At 49.2% G+C, this 20,333-nt stretch overlaps 8 protein-coding genes across 8 annotated transcripts; 3 read left to right on the forward strand and 5 right to left on the reverse strand.

The window, feature by feature from the left end:
- Positions 1-36: 36 nt before the first annotated feature.
- F5B22DRAFT_596326 (SNF2 family N-terminal domain-containing protein) lies at positions 37-4,107 on the reverse strand. The gene is made up of 6 exons (XM_047974224.1): positions 2,572-4,107; positions 1,948-2,525; positions 1,577-1,885; positions 1,376-1,522; positions 676-1,322; positions 37-615 (listed from the first exon to the last, which is right to left on the reverse strand). The coding sequence occupies exons 1-6, from the start codon at positions 3,463-3,465 to the stop codon at positions 389-391; spliced, it is 2,802 nt and encodes a 933-aa protein (XP_047833279.1). The 5' UTR covers positions 3,466-4,107; the 3' UTR covers positions 37-388.
- Positions 4,108-4,775: 668 nt separating this feature from the next.
- Positions 4,776-6,360, reverse strand: F5B22DRAFT_567739 (cysteine dioxygenase type I). Its single transcript, XM_047973122.1, has 3 exons — positions 5,725-6,360; positions 5,397-5,646; positions 4,776-5,333 (listed from the first exon to the last, which is right to left on the reverse strand). The coding sequence occupies exons 1-3, from the start codon at positions 5,935-5,937 to the stop codon at positions 5,215-5,217; spliced, it is 582 nt and encodes a 193-aa protein (XP_047833280.1). The 5' UTR covers positions 5,938-6,360; the 3' UTR covers positions 4,776-5,214.
- Positions 6,361-7,894: 1,534 nt separating this feature from the next.
- F5B22DRAFT_596331 (uncharacterized protein) lies at positions 7,895-9,026 on the reverse strand. Its single transcript, XM_047974225.1, has one exon. The coding sequence runs from the start codon at positions 9,010-9,012 to the stop codon at positions 8,143-8,145; it is 870 nt and encodes a 289-aa protein (XP_047833281.1). The 5' UTR covers positions 9,013-9,026; the 3' UTR covers positions 7,895-8,142.
- Positions 9,027-9,948: 922 nt separating this feature from the next.
- On the forward strand, positions 9,949-10,891 carry F5B22DRAFT_567762 (uncharacterized protein). Its single transcript, XM_047973123.1, has one exon. It carries the CDS (start codon positions 10,125-10,127, stop codon positions 10,662-10,664), a length of 540 nt encoding a protein of 179 aa, XP_047833282.1. The 5' UTR covers positions 9,949-10,124; the 3' UTR covers positions 10,665-10,891.
- Positions 10,892-13,446: 2,555 nt separating this feature from the next.
- F5B22DRAFT_643994 (DUF1774-domain-containing protein) lies at positions 13,447-14,508 on the forward strand (the record flags this gene model as incomplete). The annotated part of the gene is made up of 4 exons (XM_047978359.1): positions 13,447-13,465; positions 13,567-13,783; positions 13,842-14,244; positions 14,296-14,508. The coding sequence occupies 4 exons, from the start codon at positions 13,447-13,449 to the stop codon at positions 14,506-14,508; spliced, it is 852 nt and encodes a 283-aa protein (XP_047833283.1).
- Positions 14,509-14,937: 429 nt separating this feature from the next.
- On the forward strand, positions 14,938-15,853 carry F5B22DRAFT_567960 (uncharacterized protein). The gene is made up of 2 exons (XM_047973124.1): positions 14,938-15,351; positions 15,408-15,853. Exons 1-2 carry the CDS (start codon positions 15,074-15,076, stop codon positions 15,829-15,831), a joined length of 702 nt encoding a protein of 233 aa, XP_047833284.1. The 5' UTR covers positions 14,938-15,073; the 3' UTR covers positions 15,832-15,853.
- Positions 15,854-16,335: 482 nt separating this feature from the next.
- Positions 16,336-18,022, reverse strand: F5B22DRAFT_567983 (Zn-dependent exopeptidase). The gene is made up of 2 exons (XM_047973125.1): positions 17,165-18,022; positions 16,336-17,100 (listed from the first exon to the last, which is right to left on the reverse strand). Exons 1-2 carry the CDS (start codon positions 17,701-17,703, stop codon positions 16,599-16,601), a joined length of 1,041 nt encoding a protein of 346 aa, XP_047833285.1. The 5' UTR covers positions 17,704-18,022; the 3' UTR covers positions 16,336-16,598.
- A 319-nt stretch (positions 18,023-18,341) lies between these two features.
- Positions 18,342-19,542, reverse strand: F5B22DRAFT_634667 (Ribokinase-like protein; the record flags this gene model as incomplete). Its single annotated transcript, XM_047977012.1, has 3 exons — positions 18,342-19,069; positions 19,128-19,322; positions 19,407-19,542. 3 exons carry the CDS (start codon positions 19,540-19,542, stop codon positions 18,342-18,344), a joined length of 1,059 nt encoding a protein of 352 aa, XP_047833286.1.
- Between the last annotated feature and the right edge of the window lie 791 nt (positions 19,543-20,333).

Below are 20,333 nucleotides of genomic sequence, written 5' to 3' on the forward strand. Positions count from 1 at the left end.
TCACATCTGGGAGAACATAGAATGCATGCCATTGCTCCGTGATCAAACTTTATGCTTAATTAGTAGTCATATGGAAAGGCAGGGCTATCTTTGGCAGGGAACATTCTCACGTCACCGACAATAGGTGCAATGCAATGGTCTTATTGTAGGTAGAACAGTTATAGTATCGTTACATTCCCTTGGTGCTGTGTGTTGCAAGAGTAGGTTAATAGAGCTTGATGCATGTACAAAGCTATAGTAGAAGGAAGTTCCTGACATGGCCCCGAGTCTCATTTATTTGGGTATCACAACGTGAAAACAAAGTATCCTTGACATGCCTAGTCGATCTTTTCTCTTACAAATATTGTTGAATCGGAGACGCGAAGCCAGCTCAGCTGCCTAAGGAAGTTTATCCGTAAAGCAGATGTCGAATATCTGATACTGCACCTTCTTCTTTACGGATGTAATCTTCATCCTGGAATGCCAGCGCCACCAGTTTGCGTTTGTCGGACTGGATATCGAGAACCCTGTATTCGACAGAGCCTTCGACCAGAAGCTTGTAGACCGTGACAGGTCGCTTTTGGCCAATTCTATGGATTCTGTCAACAGCCTGGTCCTCAATAGCTGGTGCCCACCCTGAGATTATGTTAGTGTGTATCTGTCACTACCAACCAGTCATCAATAATCATAACTTACAGCAATCGGTGAGGATGACAGTATCTGCGGCGGTTAAATTGACACCAACTCCAGCCGCGTGTAGACTGGCAAGCATAACTCGTGTCTCGGGATCGTTATTCAATCTTGAGACAGCTTCGTCCCTTTGTTTTATATTCATTTTCCCTTCAAGCCGAGCGCATTCGACCTTCTTCTCAACAAGAAGAGTTTCGATAATGTCGAGAAATGACGTCCACTGAGAGAATATAACCACTTTAGATTCGGGATCTTGAAGATGCTTTTCTACGAGTGCCTCAAGTTGATCCGTTTTTGAACTTCGTCGATCAGAGTCCACGTCCGCGCCTGTAGGAATTTCCGCGTCAAGTGGCCGAGGACCAAGCAAACCGTCTCCTGTCAGTTCTTGACGGCACATTGGACACCGCTCTTGTCTCTTGAGTGCATCAAGAATACATGTCCTTCCAAAGCGATGTTTGCAAGCAGTGATGACTGGATCGTGGGTCTGAATCGGGTCGTAGCAGATTGGGCAATCCTCGCCGATGCGAATGGCTTCAGCCAGAGCATCAATTAAGATCTGTATGTTCTCGGGTGTCAATGCTACAAGGGAATCCTCGCCGAGTTTCGCCAGAATATCCTTGACTCGAGACCCAGTGAGAGACCAGTGATCGCACCTAGGAATAGTGTTAGCTGAGTAAAGACACGTGAGTTTCGTGGTAGATGTTACATCTGTCTCAGGCGTAGAAGTGTTTCCAGAACGTTCGCGAACTTGACTTCCTTTCCGCCGTCGGTGTCACGGTCACGTTTGCGCTTCTTTGCCTTTTTATCGTATGATCTAGCAACGAACTGCTGCAAAACCTCGCGAGCTTCCCCGCTAATCCATTATTAGGAAACAATTCATGACGTAAGGCTTCTAATTGGTACTCACAGAATTTCTTCATATCTGAGCTGCTCCAGCTTCGTGAACCGAACGCGATGCACATATTCGGATTTTTCCGGCATACGCAGGTTGATGAATGCCATGTCTTTCTTGCGACGAAGACACAAATCCTGGACTAAGGCTTGGAAGAGAGCTTGAGCCTCACCACGAATTTTGAGGCGAACCGTGTTGTTTTTGTCCTTCACAATACCTTCGAGTGGCCGGGCAATCCTACTATTGAAGATACTCTTTTCTTGGATTCCTCCACTTATCTTGAGGAAAAGAAGAGCAGACCAGAAGTCGGTTGTATTGTTGACACTACAGTTAGTCCAGAAGTCAGCCATATGATAAAAGCAAGTAGTGAGCTAGCTCTAACTTACAATGGGGTACCACTCAAGATCCATCGTGACTTGGCTTGAAGCTTGCACGCGGCTTGCGCACTCTTGGTGTTGGGATTTCTGATGACGTGACCTTCGTCAAGTACTACACGACGCCAGGTCAGCCCGAACAGGGCAGTCCAGTTTGCTGATTTAAATTGGCTTGCAAGCAACCCGTAGCTAGTGATGACAACGTCATATTGAAGCAGATCGGATTTATTCAGTTGGTGATACTTGGACGACCCGTGACATCTTAACACACGAGGTACTCGGTCTTCCTTCACATGTTCCTTAAACTGCTGTTCCCAGTTGCTAAGAACACCAGTTGGAGCAACGATCAAGGTGGGACCTTCTTCGAAACCTTCACTCATGACTAAGCTAATTGTTTGAAGAGTTTTACCGAGACCCATATCGTCAGTAAGAATACCACCAGACAGGAGGCGAGGACGCGCGTTTGTGACATGACCGGAGGCAAGGTTCTGAAAGTTGCCCCCATTCGTGCGCTTCCACAACTGAACGACATCAGTCGAATCGGGTGCCGGGAGTTGGGGGTTCTCTTTGGCTCTCATCCAAGCGAGCCCCTAGTATAGGTTAGAAGGATCTAAGACAAGACGGGATATGTCTTACCTGGAGTTGATGAAACAAAAGCGTTGACTTGATTGCATCGGGCTGTGGCGCTTGGGGCATGGCCGATAGCGCTGCTTCGTCCATATTGAGCACATCAAGTGCGCTTGGGTCCGCACGGAAATCCACGGCTTCACTTTCTTCCAAAAGCGCTGGCTGCGACTGGCTAAAGTCAGACGAGCCCAAGCCAAGGGCAGAGGCCGATTCATCCCCTTTGGATTCATTGGCGATGGCTCGTTGGGCTTCAGCTTCTTGCCTAGTGTTCTTGAGCTGTGTGGCTTTCAGCAGCTTATCGGCTTTCAACTTGGCCTCAAGTTCTAGACGGGCTGTTGTGTTGCTCGTTCCATAGAGGTAGAGACGAATGGGACAGTCAAACGGAGTTTTTTGGCCAGTGAGGATTCCTTCGAGCACAATGTCACCTCTATCTAGGTAAGGTGCCAATTTCTGGACAAGGTTGCGGGGCAGGTGTCCGATCTGGCCCCCCATGACGTCGTCAACCCGAACAGCGTTGCTATCATATTGGTTTTCGCGTTCACGGCGGCATAGGATCGATTCGCCTGGAGTCACAATACCATTGTAGTAGCGGACTCCGACGATCTTCTGCTCCATACTCCCATAGAACTCCAGGGGTGGAGGTTCGGTAGGAACACCGCTTTCGTCGTCATCATCAATGGTAATGGGTTCTTCAGACGTTGCGCCAAGATGCAGTTGGGTTGAAGAGCCCTGCGAAGATGGTGGATTGCGATGTGACGGAACTGACGACGATAGGGATCTGGGTGTGGCAGGGGGTTGACTCGAGTTGAACCCGGGGTCATTACCAGGTCGAGCTCTCTTGCTCACCCACTGCGTCCTTCCCCTCCCAGAGGATGCTGCTCGCTTCCGGTAACCTTGGAACATGGCGAAAGGATTGGGAGGTTAGTGGACTCCGCCTTGCTGGAGACTTGGCCGGGTTGATGAGGGCAGATAGATGTAATTTCTAACGATGTTTGGAACCAAACGAGACAAATACACACAGAAAGATGGGGAAACAAGACAGGAACAAGAGTGGGCGGGCAAAAGAAGGCAAATAATAGAAGGAATGAGTCCAAGTATGACACAATTAATGGTAGAGGTGTTGAAGGCCGAAGTCGTTTGCAGACCTGTGCGACGACTTTGAAGCTACAAACGTCCTGAAAGTGTCTTTGGGCAAGAACGTTTCAGTTTTAGGAGCGTGGCGCGCCGTGGCTGCTGAAGCCTAGCAATCTCTACAAACTCCCAGGTGTGACTTCCCTCAGCGGTCAGCATAACCACAGTGTTGGAAGGAAGGCGCAGCTGAACAAGGACTTGGTAACTACGGGTGGGTATCTAGGATAGGCCAATTTGAAGCCATCTCCGGCTCCGTCAAGACTGGGAATACCTACTTGTTGCAGGTGAGATGTTATGGTGCGCTTTCCAGACTTTACACACTAGCCAGGGGTGAAACGCGGTACCACGTGATATGTTGCTGACATGACGACGAATGAGCCAGGGTTTCTGCCAGGCAAAGCACTATTGGTATCAAATTCCACAATGCCTCATCATGTGTATCAACTCACTTACAGTAGCATCCCACTCACATGTTTTGATGCCTTACATTGCCTTACATTGCACGTGTTTAGACAGGTATGAGATATTTGCAGCCAATAGAGGACTCTAGAATGCGGGATGCTGTCTGATTTAGGTAGGCACTGCACCCGCCGCCTACCTAGGTCCCTATTTTGAGTGGAAATGTACCTGGGTATCTGCATCTACACAGTGCCCACAACACGCCTACATATGTATGTAGTTTCGAGAGGCACTTTGGCATTTACCTTACAACGAGGAAGTGGTGACTAAGGTAGTAGTAGTATTAACACATACCTACTCAAACTGTAGATTTAAGAAGAGCCTTGAGTAGGTAACAGCAGCTACATGTAAGGCGTGGATTGTACAGTGGTGTATGCAGTACGGTACCTAGGTACTTGTGCATACATACCTTCCTAAATGTTGTGCTGCCAGCACAATGCCAAGCAGCACTGGCAGGCACTCCTCCCTCCCTCAGCGGCGAACAGCAGTGGCGAACAGCACCTAAAGCGGCTGTCGGTGCGGCTGTCGGCATTCCATCATAGCCGTCGCGTCCAGTCCCGATGCCCTCCCTCTACCGTCCATAGCGGCCCTCTTAGGCGGCATCACGCAATTCACAGCCGAAGTTGAACGGAATTGATATTGCGCCATCTAGACTAGACTTAATCAAGAGGTGATACCAAATGCCATAATATCTCGCGAAACCTGAGGCTCAACAATGCTCTCTTCTTAATCCCAACCTCACTTCATGTCATGTGCACAGTTCGACGGCTTCAGTGATCAGGGGAAAACGTTGCTTTCATTCTTGGCGCTCTATTGATACTATCCCGCCGTGTACTATCATGCCAACCAATGTTCACTGGATCCTCAAGTCATCCGTTGACCCGTTCCAACACGCAACCATCGACATGTCCGACCACAGCTCTCCCACATTTTTGGACCTCGTCATAGTCTTCGTGCCTTCTGAGTCAAATCGTTTCTCGTTATGATCCGCTAACTATGCTACAATATCCGCTAAGATGCCTACACCCGTCAAGCATATGCTAAGAAAACAGTTCCATCGCATCACATCTGCAATTTCCGCCCATACTCCGAATAGTTTCCACATTTCGTGTGTGTCCTCTCTCCCGTCCGTGGGTTGAAGATGTGGCAGCCATGTCTCGCTACGTTGGGTGGTGTGTACACTACGGACAGTTAGCCAAGCGGCAACAAGACGCATTAGCTCGGTGTTGTCACGGAAGACCTACAGTGTAGAGAGACAACGAAGTCGCTCCCCTGGTTGGACATGCGATGCAATCCCAGCCCATCGGCCATATAGGCGACACCATTCTCCTTGAGTACACGCTCCGACGTCATCTCCATGGGCTTCTCTTTGTCGCCGTCGGGAAAACCGTACCGTGTCTCGGTGAGGTTTCCTTTAAGGACCTTCATTAAGCAATGGGCGTTACCGTGGTCGTGTATATGGCTTGCTTGGCCTGGCGACCAGACCAACACGAGCTGCATACAGACAGGATCTATTAGCATATGGATCTAGCAGCGACACCTGCGTGTCGTCTAGAGAACAGACGGTCTTACCAAGTTGGCTTTGCCGTTACCCTCATCCACGAGATTCCGAGTATAGGCCATTTTGTCGTCCGGCCAGTAGTACGGCGCCCATTCCTGGGGATTCGACGCATACCGCTCCAGCAGGTGTGTTAGGTCTTGCACATCCACATCGCTCGAGTCGAGACCCGACGAAGGGCCTAGGACATTCCTCATGTCTTCTACGAGTAGCTCAAATGCGTTCATGATGACGGAAGTTACGTGCTATGATGGTGGTGCGTGTACTGACTGAACATGCGATTTGAGACGTGCCAAATGGTTGACGAGAATACGTTCTGAGTATTCTTATGCTCATGCTCATGCGGGTAGGCCAGATGGCTCTGAGCAGGGTGGGGCTAGGGAATCTAGCGGTGTCGACTATTGAGCGATGCTCGGATAGACAGAATCAGTATTTCCGACGAAGGTCATCCTGCGATCCGGGTGTCTCACTGTACGGCGTACGTTGTCAGCTTCTCACCACCGGCTACCTATCCCAATGGTTCCGCTTTGTGCGTTTGGATTGGCACAGGTGCAGATGGGCTGTTAGCTTATTCGCGACCCCGCCAAATTCAGATAAGACTGCTTCCGCCACGGCAAAAGTACCTTTTCCACCCCCTGATCGAATACTGACAGGTGATCAATTCGCTATCTGCCCTAGTACAAAGCCTAGGGCTGTTCTTCAAATATAAAACGTAAACGAGCGGCGGCTGGCCGCAGCGGTACGCGTTATTTTGAGTTTAATGGTACGTAATTCCCCGAGTCTTTCCGAATGACGGACTGGCCTTGTGATTTACATTGAAACCACCACTTCTTTATCAAAAAGACGCTGGATTGGTTTTATGAAAACAAAGGAGCCATACCATCCAACAGGAGTCGCTTCGCTTTCTCTAGGACATTCCATCGTGACCAATCTTGGTTGCTCTCCTCAAACAAACTTCTTTCTAGGAGCGAAAGGGTACCTAGCAGAAATCCGGGCATGGGTCTTGGTCCTACATAACTTTGCAGGATACTTGCTTACTATGCGCCAAACTTGAATGTGCCGCGCTCGCACTAATGAACCCTGCTTCTAGCCATCACCAAGGGCGACGGTTCTTCATTTCTGAGACGAAACGATTCGATCATTTTTTAGCACACTCAAGCAAGTCGTCACACTGTCGAAGTCGAAGCCGAAGCTACATACGAAATTGCCTCGATAAACATGGTCACGATTCCCCGTTTCAAATTACCTATTCTCTCTATCGCCTGGCGACGGGTATTACGCTTATCCCGGGTGTTCAGTGCCAGCTTGGTACCCAAACCAGGGGGCCTTCAAGGATCCCAACTAGGCTGTGACTAAAGTAGTCCAGTGCCGGATTACGATCATATCACTATCGCTCGGTGAGAGCATAGTGTGTAATCCGGGACCTCAGCCGATACCAAGCGCACCAATGCACATGAAAACCCTGCATCCAGATATCTAGTAGATACTGTGTACAGTGGTAGTTAGCGCGGTATGTATATTCAGTGGTAGTGGTGCACTCTGCCTAAATTCACTGCGCAAAAGGTAATAAATACGTGAGTACAAAGAATTTATTCTAGATAGATAACTTGGAAATAAAATGATATCCCATTTACCATCTCACAAAACACAATGATCATGAACTGTTTGGCGGATGATGCTGTACACAGTGGCAGATGACGTACAAAGTCGCCAGTTCCGTAATACAGCAGCCCCCACTTTACGGCGGCGGCCGTATGTACCGGCGATATCGGCACACTCATCCATCCAATGAATATTATCTATCTCACTTACCTACTGTAGGTCCTACCACCATTCCATGAGACAACACTTAATGAATACCTTTATCTGGATTTAGGAATTTTTACTAGAACATATACAGAGAGTTGTAGTCAATCTATAGCGTTTCGTCTTCAATACCATGTATATAATCTGCGCGCACAATACAAGGCGGCTCACCTATGCCTCGTTAGATGTATAAGCTTACTGCTAAGATTGTAGTGTAGGTACCTATCTGACTGAGCTAAGCCAAGAGAGGCCAATCTATTTTTACCTATTCAAGATAGCTATAGGTAGTACATCATATACGACAGTTCGCATTCGACGTGTAACACTCACTAGATGAATAGGATTCACTCTGTACTCACTAAGGACGTGCTGAGTAGAAGGTAGGCAAGGCAGGGACTCCCGTGTATTACTATTTATGTATGTATGTAGGTATGTAGGTAGGTAGGTATGCGCCATTACGCGATGTGTAGGTATCTAGACCAAGGACAAGCATGCGGCGGCACGGAATAAGCAGAAGATGTGATTCGTCAATTCAACGCCGATGGATCCGAATAAGCTACCTACCTACGTAAGTGTACATGAGGAAATTCGTAATTCTGACAAGTGAGGTAGGTCATCCAGCCCGGCTAGATAGATCCATTGGGGTGAAGTGAAGAGAAGTGAAGTGATGTGGCCGTCTCAACCCATTCATCTGCATTATCCAGTTGAGGCGGATAATAAAACTCGTCTGCAGACAATGATAGGTCGATGAAAGACGTCTCCGCTTGTCCGTCTACCGGTTCGGCTTCCTCCGTAGGTACTACGGGCGCCTCGGACAACCCGTAGACCGCGTTGATCGCGTCGCAGTAGTCCGTGCAGTCGTCTAGGATGGACTCGAACTCGTTGCAGAATATCATCTCTAGGTTCTGGTCGCTGCAATTGCTGTTATTAAAGATGTTAATGCCACGCCTTATAATGTCGACGACCATATCGACGAAGCGATGTGATTCGGTAAACAGCTTGGTCTCATCTCTTGGTAACGCGTTGAACACGGTCACAACGATGAAGGTGCTCATGATGGACAGCATTCTGATCGGGTTGAAATCAAGCTGCTTCTCAGACAGTTCAGCCCAGCTATCGTTTGCTGAGAGAGCATTTGGGGACTTGATGTAGCAGTGTAGAAAGTAGAAGAACACCCAAGCATCCAACACGTATATGTTGTCTGGATTACTCGTTTTCACTTGCTGATAGGGAAAGGGAAGCTGCAGCTTGTCGTGTTTAATCTGCTCTTCGCACCAACAGAGATAGCGGCGGAGACAGCGGGACAGGACGCCAGCCTCCCTTCCTTTCTTGTCTTTGAGTATGTTTAAGGATCCCCGTTCCTTGGTTGAGTTGGTGAACAGCTGACTTAATATGGCGCGCAGGGAGACGATATCGCTGTCCCAGACTTGGGCTTCATCGACTCCTGCCGAACTATCTTCCTCGCTGGAGTCGCTAGATTCATTTAGGTGTAGCATTTTGTGACCCCCGTTATACTTCTTCCAACCCCACTTTGTAAACTGGTATCTGTCTGAGCCATATCAGCTTGTTGTTTACCACCTGACGCAATGATGAACTCAAGGGACAGGCTTCACGATAGCCCATCGGCGGGGGGAGGCTGAGTGCTGCATCAACATACTGCTACAGCGTCAGCTTTCAAGCTATTTTTGAATTGGGACAGGACATGATACGGACCATTGCTTTTGCCTGTTAAATTGCGGGTTAGTCTGCGAAAACACAGAATATAAGATGTTAGACTCACGTTGGTTTGAATTTGTAGGTCTCCGCCATGTACAACATCACTTCCTTCAAAGGCTTCTTTTGATATAAATATAGTTTCTTCAGCATAGAGCGATGTGCTCTCCATATTTTCTTGTCCATGCGGGCGTTCTTCTGAGTTTCGGTGTCCGTTCTGTTATCATTTGTCTCTGTTCTATAAGCAGTAACCTGCATGTGGGGATCCACACACGGTATCCCCATCGTCGCAGAGGGCATCGGGCAAAATGTCGTCGCCCAAGTGAAGCTGTAGATAGGACAAGAGGAAACCGGTAAGGTAAATGCTTGAAGATGTTCTAGCCTCGACAATCGATAGCGGTGACAACCAGGCGACAAGAACTGCAGGATAACTTGCACAATTATACCCAGCGAAGCAACATCTCTGTCGGATACTAACGGTCGTCATTGGTATAGCTGTCGATAAGTTATAAATGACAATCCTAACTAGTGAGGCATTTCGCATGAGGCAATGCGATGCATTGTCAAACGACCGGGCGGCCTCACAGCCAATGTCAAAAAAAAAAACAGAAGTGGAATTACCAACAATTTGTTTTGTGGAATTTCCACGGATGGCCGGACTATATGGTGGCTAAGTATATCGCTCATAACATTGGTGATATATTAAGTCGGAAAAGGCGAAGTAGTAGGCGACTGGCTGGGTATTGATAGTCTTCTCTTTTCTGGTTCGCCCTCAGGACATGGTCAAGGAGTCTAGCTTTCGTTGACCCTCAACCACTATCACTGGCAAAGCCACGTTTGGCAGCACGTGCGTGCGGGAGCAACGGCAAGGCTCAACATACCATCGTTCTGCACAATGCCTCACTTTGACAAATTCGGGTGTATTGACAACGACTTGCTGGCGATAGGCCAGTGGGTAGACGGCGACAGGGCATACAACCAGTGGGTTAAGACGTCACCCCGGCCAAAGAGGTACGACAAGCTTCTTCCAGAACAAACAACAGAAATCTGGCGTCGAAACTCTGCATCATATGAAGCCCAGTATACCAGGCGCAGTCGACGAGGCCATTGTGATTGGCGTCACGACTTGGACGATGAGTTTCTGGACAGCTCCCCAAAGGACAGAAACATGGAAGTCCGAACAACACAAACGACCCAGAACCAAGACCCAGCATATCGTGTGGAGACTCAAGGAGGACAGAAAGACGATACAGCCTCCAGACTCCCAGTTTTGCTGAATAGCATGCAATGCTATTTGCGTATGGTATTTCCTGAAGCTAGCCCTTATCTTCTATCTGAAGGGCTTGAAGGTGCGGGGTCACCACACCCTCCTGAGATATTGGGAATGACTAAAGACTGTAAATTGCTAGAATTCCAAAAGCTTGCTTTGGTATGAACAATGAGCTAGGGCACACAGCAAGCGGAGGAGGAGGAGGGGGAGGGGGAGGAAAGCGGGGGGGAGGAAACATCGTGTTACGGGCTTATGGTCAACATTGAGCCGCATCTGTCGAAACTCATAGAGGGAAGTTGAAAAGTCACTCACTCGATTTACGTTATACGGGCAGCCTGAGACTGCCAAGACCAATCTGAACGGCAAAAGGTGCAGACATGCCAGCCCTTCTTCAACATAATTCCACTTTCTGCCCCCCTCACCGAAGAAGAGGGCGAAGCTATCATGATAAGTGAGGACTAGTAGGGTGTACAAGCATGCTGCTTCACTCCAAAATGCAAAAGTCATCCCAGGTAGACGCGTAAGCAAGCAACTGAAAGGGCTGGTGTGCTAGTTTTTCATGAGGCTCTTCCATGGGCTTATGTCAGCTTACATAGCTTTGTGGAATGCCTACCGAGTGCCTACAGAAGTGCCTTGTGAGCTTGGGCAGTTGAAGATCTAGACATCGCATGCCACACCTGCGCCACGGGCAATTCCCAGTACGGTAGTGTAGTCTGCCTAAATTCATGAAGACGTGCATGTTGTGTACTGGGTGCATGGATCAGAAGAATAGAGGTATGTGGTTGGAGAGTCTCACCAGTTGGCCTAAGGTGGTGGAGATTTGCAGAGGTCGTTGCGGGGGCGGGGCGTGCTCTGGGGCGTGGAAATTGGCCGCCAAAGCGGGGTACCTGCTAGGTAGGTGCTGTCTACGCCTTGTGCACACCGAACGCGCTGAAGAACGAGTACCTACGAATCTGCTATGATTCATGAAGGAGGCAACCTTGGGCAAAACCGCAGTAAGCGCCCGAACTTGCTCACTACCTACGTAGTAAATCTTCATTCTCGGGTACCTATATCATCAATTACTATTACCTAGGTAGGTACTATAGGTAGGGCAGAGTAGGGTATACAAGTTAAGCTGGCTGCTTTGGGCCTTGGCCACTAATTACACCTTCACCTTCATTTCTTCAGCTGGCTACAGGATTCGCTAACGGGACATTCAATAAAGCATATCTAGATAATTCGTTACAAGATTGTTCTCTTCTCCCTTCCATTGTATCGTAGGCCCTGGGATGTAGGACTTGGGTAGGTAATGTCTGCTCAAATAAATCGCCCGGTGAAAGGTGGTATGAGGCGTATTAGTGTAGGTTTTGGGAGTGGATGATTACATTAAATAAACGACTCTCCTTCTACATACCTTCAGTGCGTAGGTAGTAGTATTGTTCACCCCTAGCTCTGCTACTTTTCCATCGAAGTCAGCCCTGAAATAGCCAAATCGAATTGGATAATTAGATAACTAAGGATATCTCAGAAGAAGCTTCAGGCGACATATTCCCGCACAAGCTTTGTATTTCTCCTTTTTGATTGCACTAGGTGTTCTGTGGCTGGTTAAAATGGTAGCAAAGTTTATAGGTAGTAGGTAATACCGGCAAGACATTATGTTCTCTGACAACTCACGTTGTGAGATTGCAGCAAGCCAATTGGATCATCGTCGGCACAGGGGCGCATAGTCGGTCTTGGATCATGCAGTAGATCGAAGATCTAGGTAGCCAAATTCCGTACGCACCAGGCTGCACAGATAGAGAACAGTGGTTCGCCCGGAGCACCTCCTCCTCACCTTCTCAGCAAACCAAGGAGCCGAAACAGTTTCCCACGCGTTCTGTGGCATCGATGGATCCTCCCTCGACTCGCGGCTTGGTCGATCGCCTTCCAAAGCGGTTAGATACGGCCTTCGCATCAAGGTCGCTCAGAGTCGTCTGAACTCCCAGTTTTCCCGCTTCGTGTCAATTGCAATGGCATCGCAATATTTTGGAAAAGTACGAGATTAATAATACTCTCACCATTCTCCAAAGCATCAAAGCATTGGGTTTTCCATACTCAATGGATTCCCAATGTGACTCAGACCAGCTTCTGCCGCACTGCATTGGAATTACAGAATTCTATGACAAGGTGTGATGGCAAAAGGTAGACGGTGTGCATTGCCAGACATGATCAATGCGTTCCGCTTGGCAAGGCGCGTGACTGTTATGACGAACCATCGCATGTTTCATTCCTGCAAATGCTGGGCAAACCGGGAAATCTTGTCACACATTCGTGCAATCTACGATCCGAACTCATTTCTCAGGTTGGCTGATTGGCTGGCTGACATACAATAGTAGATCGACTTGCCCGAGCTGTTCCACTACCTCGACTTCCTACCACAATGAGGAGACAGACACACACAATACCTAGTACCTAGAAGATTACGCAATGAAACAGGCAGTCAACTCGTATGCGAGGAACTATGCCATCTTTTCCATAGCGGCTCATATTAGGTCCATGAAGTGAATGCAGGAGGAATTCAATAGGAAAGGGTAGAGCAAGGGAATACTGAAGACTTTTGTTTGCAAGCATGAAGATATCCGTTACATAAGTAAGTACATAAGTGCAGCAGGTCTGGGTCAAGCCAACGTCACAGCTCTTGGCTGCCCCGCACCTTTCCCGTGCTTAGTGGACTTGTGGTTTCAGCGCGCCGCCTATTTCAGCTAGGCCTGTTCGTTCCGTGTCGTCATACCAAGCAAAGAGGGAGGCACGGTATGCCATCGCCAATATATCTCTTTGTCCTGCCCAAGCCATTGCTACAATATTTCGTTCAGTCCAGTTACGAATGCAGCTCTTCAGAATCTTCAATTGCGTTCTCACCTAATCTCAGCGTCCTCAAACTCGAAGTTGTAATTTCTCGCCTGGCCATTACGTGCTTGAAGCCATCATGGAGCGTGTGCACGGAAGTACGTCTACCCACCCTCGATCCTCCACTCTATCCGCATAGGTCTGCTGCGAACGAAACGACAGAACTGCCTTGCTAACAATTGCCTTTCGCATATTGCAGTCAACCCTTTCGCAAAGCGCGAATCCCATTCGAAGAACTCTGTCATTACTTACAAGATTCTGACTATCGTCACTTGGTTGCTGTCCGTCATCGTCTCTGTCTATTACACGCTGCATAGTCCGGACGATGGCGTTTGGGCGCGACGGAGAATCTGGAAGCAAAATGACCACTATCATACTGCTTTCCGGATGAACTATATTATTGCCAGCATCTACTGGTAAGGGTGCCATCAGCAACGATTTCGACAGAAATGGCTGTCTAACTCTTGCCGCTAGGATCGTCCTCTTCGTTCTCCAAGGTGGCTACATTGCACATCTCTTCTCGGGTAGCGTTGAGCGTGTCAACTCGGCCTGTTCCGTCGGCAGTCATTTTATTCTCAATAATTTATTCCACTTCGCTTTTGTGATCCTCTTCGTGCGTTCTCTGTTCGGCTGGGCCGAGCTGTTCATCATCCTCAACTTCATCAACCTGTCCTCGCTGTACTTCCGTCACAGCGGATATGCCCGATTTATCCATTGGCCAGTCGTCTCTGGACCACTCGCCTGGACATTCGTCGCTATTTACTGGAACGGGGCAATAATGGTTCCCAACTCGCAGACCTTGGTCGCACGCATCTTTGGTAATGTCTTCATTTGGAGCATTCTCGTCTATGGACTATTTTTTATCCTGGCTTACAAGGTACGTAATTATTCCCCACGGCTGGGTGCTTGGCGATACTCACATGTTTAGGACTACACGATGGGCTTCAACCTGTCGGTCTTATCTGCTGCAATTGGTGTTTCCCAATTCCTCCATAAAGTCATCGCATTGCAGTGGATTTTCGCGTTCACCATCATGGCTGTCCTGTTCATCGCGACCGTCATAGTAGCCGTGCCCGCTGCTGGAGGAAGATACCACGGGCGTGACGCAGAGCGAGCACCTCTGCTGCCGGAACACTCATAATCGACTGACCACTTACGTCTCAGTAAGGCATGTCATTTGAAAATATGATCCGAGGTTCGCCTCGCTTCTAAGATTGATTTGAGCATATAGCGCACGGCGTTAACTGTATGATGAATTGCGAGCGCAAAGTTTGAAATTGGATAGCGGGATATGACGTAACTGAATATTAAAAATGAAATGATCGTGGTAGCTATATTGATATTTGAATACGAGATCAACACGCATGCGTTATACCTATATCGAATGACTTGAGTGAGGTCGAATTTTTTGGACTATTAGCTTGAACCTTGTACTTAACCGTGCCATACCCCACTCTTTTTTCGGTTTGCAGATTGCATACGAAGTACTTCCAAGTACATAAGTACATAGCTATATGTACCTACGTAGGTACCTACTTAAGTATAGGTATGCAATCTGTAGCCTGAAAAAAAAAGAGTGGGGTGTGACACGGTTAGCGCCTATCAGCGGGCTACCTAGCGTCCATCACTGAATCGATAAGAAATGGCCTCATAAAAACAAGCAACCGAAGTGGTTGTGTACTTTACGTCGTCATATCATCGCAATCATGAATTTGAATTACCATATCCCTCCCCTGTTGCGGATAGGAACCGATATCTGCTATATTCCGAGGATCAGGAAAATCCTGAGGGGCAAATTTGCTACTCCATTCATTCATCGGATCTTGCATCCCGAAGAGATTGATTATCCACCGACAGCTAACATCTTGGGGGCCTGTAAAAATCCTGCAGACGGCTCGATCACGTTTAACGCCGTTGGCGAGGGCTTTAAAAGGAGCGGGGACTCCGTTAAATTCTACCGAGCGGTGGAATTCATGGCCGGCAGGTAAGAGAACTGCTATCCTGCTTTACTCTATGGCATGCCCACGCTCATCGGCCCAGGTTCGCTGCAAAGGAAGCGGTAACAAAGGCACACCCGCCTTTCCACTTGACTTTCAAACGGATCCAAATCATACGAGAGAGTGCTTTTCTGGATTATAAAGATCCGAATTATATAGATCCAATCAAGCTAGGGCTGAAGGAGGCGAGTACAGACACAAAGAAGAAGAAGAAGAAGAAGACAGACACAGAGAAGGGGAAGAAGACGGACAAACCGAAGGAGATGACACCGAAGGAGATGATAAAGAAGGAGATGGAGGCTGAGGACGAGGAAGGTTACTACTACTTCAGGAGGCACGAAATACAAGGCGGGGCGGTCATAGCCGTTATTCACTTGTTAACCGAACCAGCCGTCCTCGCCTCTGTTAGCATCAGCCATGACACGAATTATGCTTCGGCTGCCTGCATCGCATCGTATAGGTTCTGAATGAGGCCTTGAAAAGGCGTCATGTCCTAGTCGCATGTGCTAGGCTATAGGTTTCTCACGGAGCTACCCTTCGGCTGTGGCATGAGGGTTTCCACAACATGCCAACGACCAGCTAGCAGTTGTCGAAATTTATGTTTCGCACAGAATCGTGCTGCCACTGGCCACCGCAGGCCACCGCAGGCCACCGCAGGCCACACACACACTTCACGAATTCGGCGACAAGCTGGGTGCCTCGCGCGCATCGTATCCGCGATTGTTCTTATTTAGGGTTCGGCGCGTCACTATTCAATGGCGTCTGGTTTTAATATGTCACAAGCGCACGTATACACGATGCGATAATGATGATTATTGGGTTTTCCAAGCATGTTAATATTGATTAAAGACTCACCTCGACGGAGTGTATGCTACCTTCATGTTCATCCACCACGCGAAGCATCCAGTATTCAGTGATACAGACATGAATAAGAACGCATTAGGTGCATTCCGCAGTCTTACTGCATGGTTGCATCGTTCACAGTCCCATAAGTTTGCCAGGCGAACCACGCTAATGTCACCTGTCCTCCGATGAGCTCATGGTTACTAACACCAAGGCTTCCTACCCCCCTATCACATCGGATATCTCCCGCTAGAGATCATGACCGAAACGTGAAAGTCATATTATCCTATCATGTTCGTCCGAATTTATGTCTGGCCCAAGACTGTAAATGTCGTTAAGCGTAGAACAACTCGGGGAAACGCAGGCCAGCTGGGTCCACACGCTCTTCCTCTTACCCAAGGAAATGGGTAACTAATCTCTTGTATCCAGATATGCTATCAATCAGTTCAGGAACACGGATATACTCGTCCGGCCCATGCGCCACGAGGATCGACCCGGGCCCATAGAGAACCCTCTTGCTGCAGAACTCGTCCCTGAGTCGCGGCACGTCTGTCCCAAACGCGACGGGCGCCGCCTCGAAGCCCTCGATCTCCCAATCCAGCAGAGCTTCCGGGTACTCGAAGACGAACCTCAGTTCCACGTTCGCGTGTCGCGAGACGATCTCCTCGAGCTTGGCTTTGATGCCCGGCAGGTCGGAGACCATGCGCACCTCGCAGAGGGCCCTGGCAGACGGGGCGACGATGTTATGCTTCTCCCCGCCTTGCAGGGTCCCTATGTTGAACGTCGAGGGGCCGAGAAGGTCTGATTCCGGCCACTTCGTCGCCGAGAGCTCATTCAATACCGTGAGGAGCGCGGATGTGGCGCTTTTGCCCAGATGGGGGTAGCCCGAGTGGCTGGTTGGCTTTTTCGTCAATATCGTCTTCTGGGCACTTAGCAGACCGATGAAATGCCACTTACCAGGCGACGCCCTGAGCGATGACCTCGAAGGCGACTTGTCCCTTGTGGCCCTTTGCGAGCTTGCTCTCCGTCGGCTCGGCGAATATCCCGGACTCCCACGTAACCCCCATGTCGTTCGCGGCAACCATGCCATGACCGCCGTTCTCTTCGCCCACGACAAATAACAATGCGATGTCTCCTCCCTGTTCGCGGACTTTTCCTTCTCGCCGGAGTTCTTCTGCGGCGATTATTTGGGCCGCTAGCGGGCCTAGATCGTCGGACGAGCCCCTCCCACGGATGATGTCGCCGTCGATACTTAGAGGGATGTGCGGCGGCACCGTATCCATGTGCGCTGTGAGGAGCACGCGCGTCGTGCGCGCTGAACCGAGGTATGCGTAGACGTTATGCCGACTGGACCCCGGCGCAATCGGTATGCGCTCGACGGTGTAGCCTAAGCCTTGCAGATGTTGTTCTAGGAATACGCCTATGTCGTGTTCCAGTTCACTTGTGCTCACGATGGACATGAGAGACTTCAATAGGTGCACTACAGGGTGGTCCATGATTAGCGGCGAATAGCGTTAAATTGAATAATGCTGATATGTACTAGCTAATTACGTCTCCTGAGAGGTCCGCGCGGCTGTCTGTTCCACGTCTTATATACCGATTGTCGGAACGAACGGCGTGCGCGGCGGTAGCGGAGTTATTTATTTATCTCGGCAGATCTCCCGCTTCGATCCATCGGCTCGGAACATGGACCTGCCAATTCATTAGCTAATAGATCCGGATTGTGACGGACGGATGAGGCTAGCAATGTGGGTATGATCGCGAATTATTGCTATCCTTCTGATCGGATGTAAAAGACTCTTTTATCGGTTTAAAAGATCATTGACTCACTAGGCCTTGTCAAGCTCTGAGACTGGCATGCTTGTTATACTACTATATTGCTCGCCGTCATGACATCTCGGAAGAGGATCCGTCGGTTTCACGGGGGGGCTTGGAACTCCGCTGCCTTAGTCAATTGTATTCATGATTTGCAGACATCTATTAACCTGTCTCATCTATATGTGAGCTCTATCTAAGTGTACATCATTTCTATAAAAAATGAGTTATTGATGTCAGAAATCCTCCACTTCCATCATGCCAATGAATAAGTCTTCCAACTTAGTGTCAACCGACTATCAGCCCTCAGCGCATGTAATCATGCTGTCGAGCTGCGTGCCTTCAGCTCGTCCAGGCGAGATAGGACATCGGATTCATTCCAAAGCTCGCCGGATTCCGACGTGGGCGCTGTGAGCGTAGGCGGACCATGTTGTTCAATGGCATAGCTAGCAGCGACCGCGCCCCTCAGACAGGCCTCCCTCGCATCCTTCGTTTCTTGGAACGCAACTGCGAACGCTCCCAGAAAGGCATTGCCCGCGCCAGTAGCGTCAACTACTTCCTCGACGTCTTTACCGTAATACGCAGGTAGCCACTCGGGCTGCTTGCCACTTGACAGAACCATAGCGCCGTGGTACCCTGCGCGAACCACGAGAACGCCCTGTCGGTCGGGTCCTATGCCTGCCTCGACAAAGCGACTAGCTTGCATCTCGACGCTAGACTGTGAAAACTCGATGTCTTTCTCGCTTTTCCCGTTGAAAAGACGATGCAACTCTATGTGGTTGGGGGAAAGCACGTCTACGAGGGCGGATGCTTTGATATGGCTCTCCAGATTGATAGAGTCACAGCCCATAGGTGCCGGCTCCCAGACGATCATCGGCCGCTCCGTTATGCCATGTTCGGCTCTCAACCGGAGTAGGGTTTTGACTTGGTTTTCTAGATCATGCGGGAGCGCCAAGAAGTGAAATGACTTGGAATAGAGTAGGATGGAAGCATCCAATTGTATGGTCTCGGGGCGTAGCGGCGAAGTAGTATAAGAAAATCTCGTCCCTATGGTATTGTCAACTAATGTCACTTGTTGCATCGACTGGTTCCGCGGGTCACCTACCACCGAAGCCATCGTCTAGATATTCCAGTAGACCCCTGGTACATGGCTTCTCGGGGTCGGTGAGCACAAGAAGGGTCAGTTGCCATGACTTCAGCAAGGACAACAGTGGCCCGGGCAAATCACATCCGGCAGCAAGAACGCAACCCACGTCAGCGGCGTGAGGGCTGGGCTTGAACAATCGGGCCCCAAGAACAGCTAATCTTACACATTAGCAACCCCTCTCACTCAACACAGCATCGGCACTGATAATGATCAAAAGACAGAGGAGAAAGCTTTTACCGAAAAGGCCAGAACCACCCGGTACGTCATAAGCCGTACGTTGGTGCGAGAAGCGCAACTCGTCGAGAATGGTCATTCCCATCGATACAAACACAGGGTACCTCTCTGGTGCTGCATTGGCTCCATTTTGGTCCATGCTGACAATTGCTCTCTGTGTTTTTAGTAGACTAGATGAAGCTTTGCGGTGCGTCTGCGGGGAATATCCTGGGGAAAGTCGTGCAGTGAGGTTATAGTGAGGACGAGTAGGGCGCAAGAGAGGAGAAAAACAGCAGCGGGGTAATCGCATCGCAGAACACACAGAAACGCTAAAGAATATTGGTGATCGAAATCGTCGAGTTAGGTACCAATTATCTGGAGCTAGATGGAACGTGTCTCTTTTTCATGCTGTGTGACGAATGCGCCATCACCGAGATCGCAGACTGAGCATTGGGAATTGTTTCATCGATCAACATCCGCGTATCGCAGCAACATACCTATGGTGTCCAACATTCATGTAGATGAAGGGTGCTATATGACCTGCCCTGTGCGCAAACAGACAAGGCGTTTGTCATGCCCTGGAAAGCGTGCTGAAAAACGCCTGTGGTGATCACGGGGCAAAAGAAAACCTGTAATGCTTACAGTCCATTCACTACTACCCCTATAGGCGCTGTGCATACTCGTTGCATAAGGTCAGTCTTATGAAGTATTCAAGCCTCACTCCTAGTGAACATTCCATCCTGGGTGTGATTGGTCCTACACTGTAGCCATATTACGCCAACGGACGATCCGTGCAATGTATAAGACCGACATGAGTTTCACACGCGCACAGCGCGCTAGAATGACGCCTCGAGTAATACAGACTATTTTATGGGAGGGTTGGATAGAGTGGTGGCTGTCGAAGATCGGTATAGCCTGTCAGCTCATATATATAGGACCAGGCACATGCTA

Source organism: Xylaria bambusicola (assembly GCF_022495145.1).
Source record: "Xylaria bambusicola strain CBS 139988 unplaced genomic scaffold F5B22scaffold_9, whole genome shotgun sequence".
NCBI lineage: Eukaryota > Fungi > Ascomycota > Sordariomycetes > Xylariales > Xylariaceae > Xylaria > Xylaria bambusicola.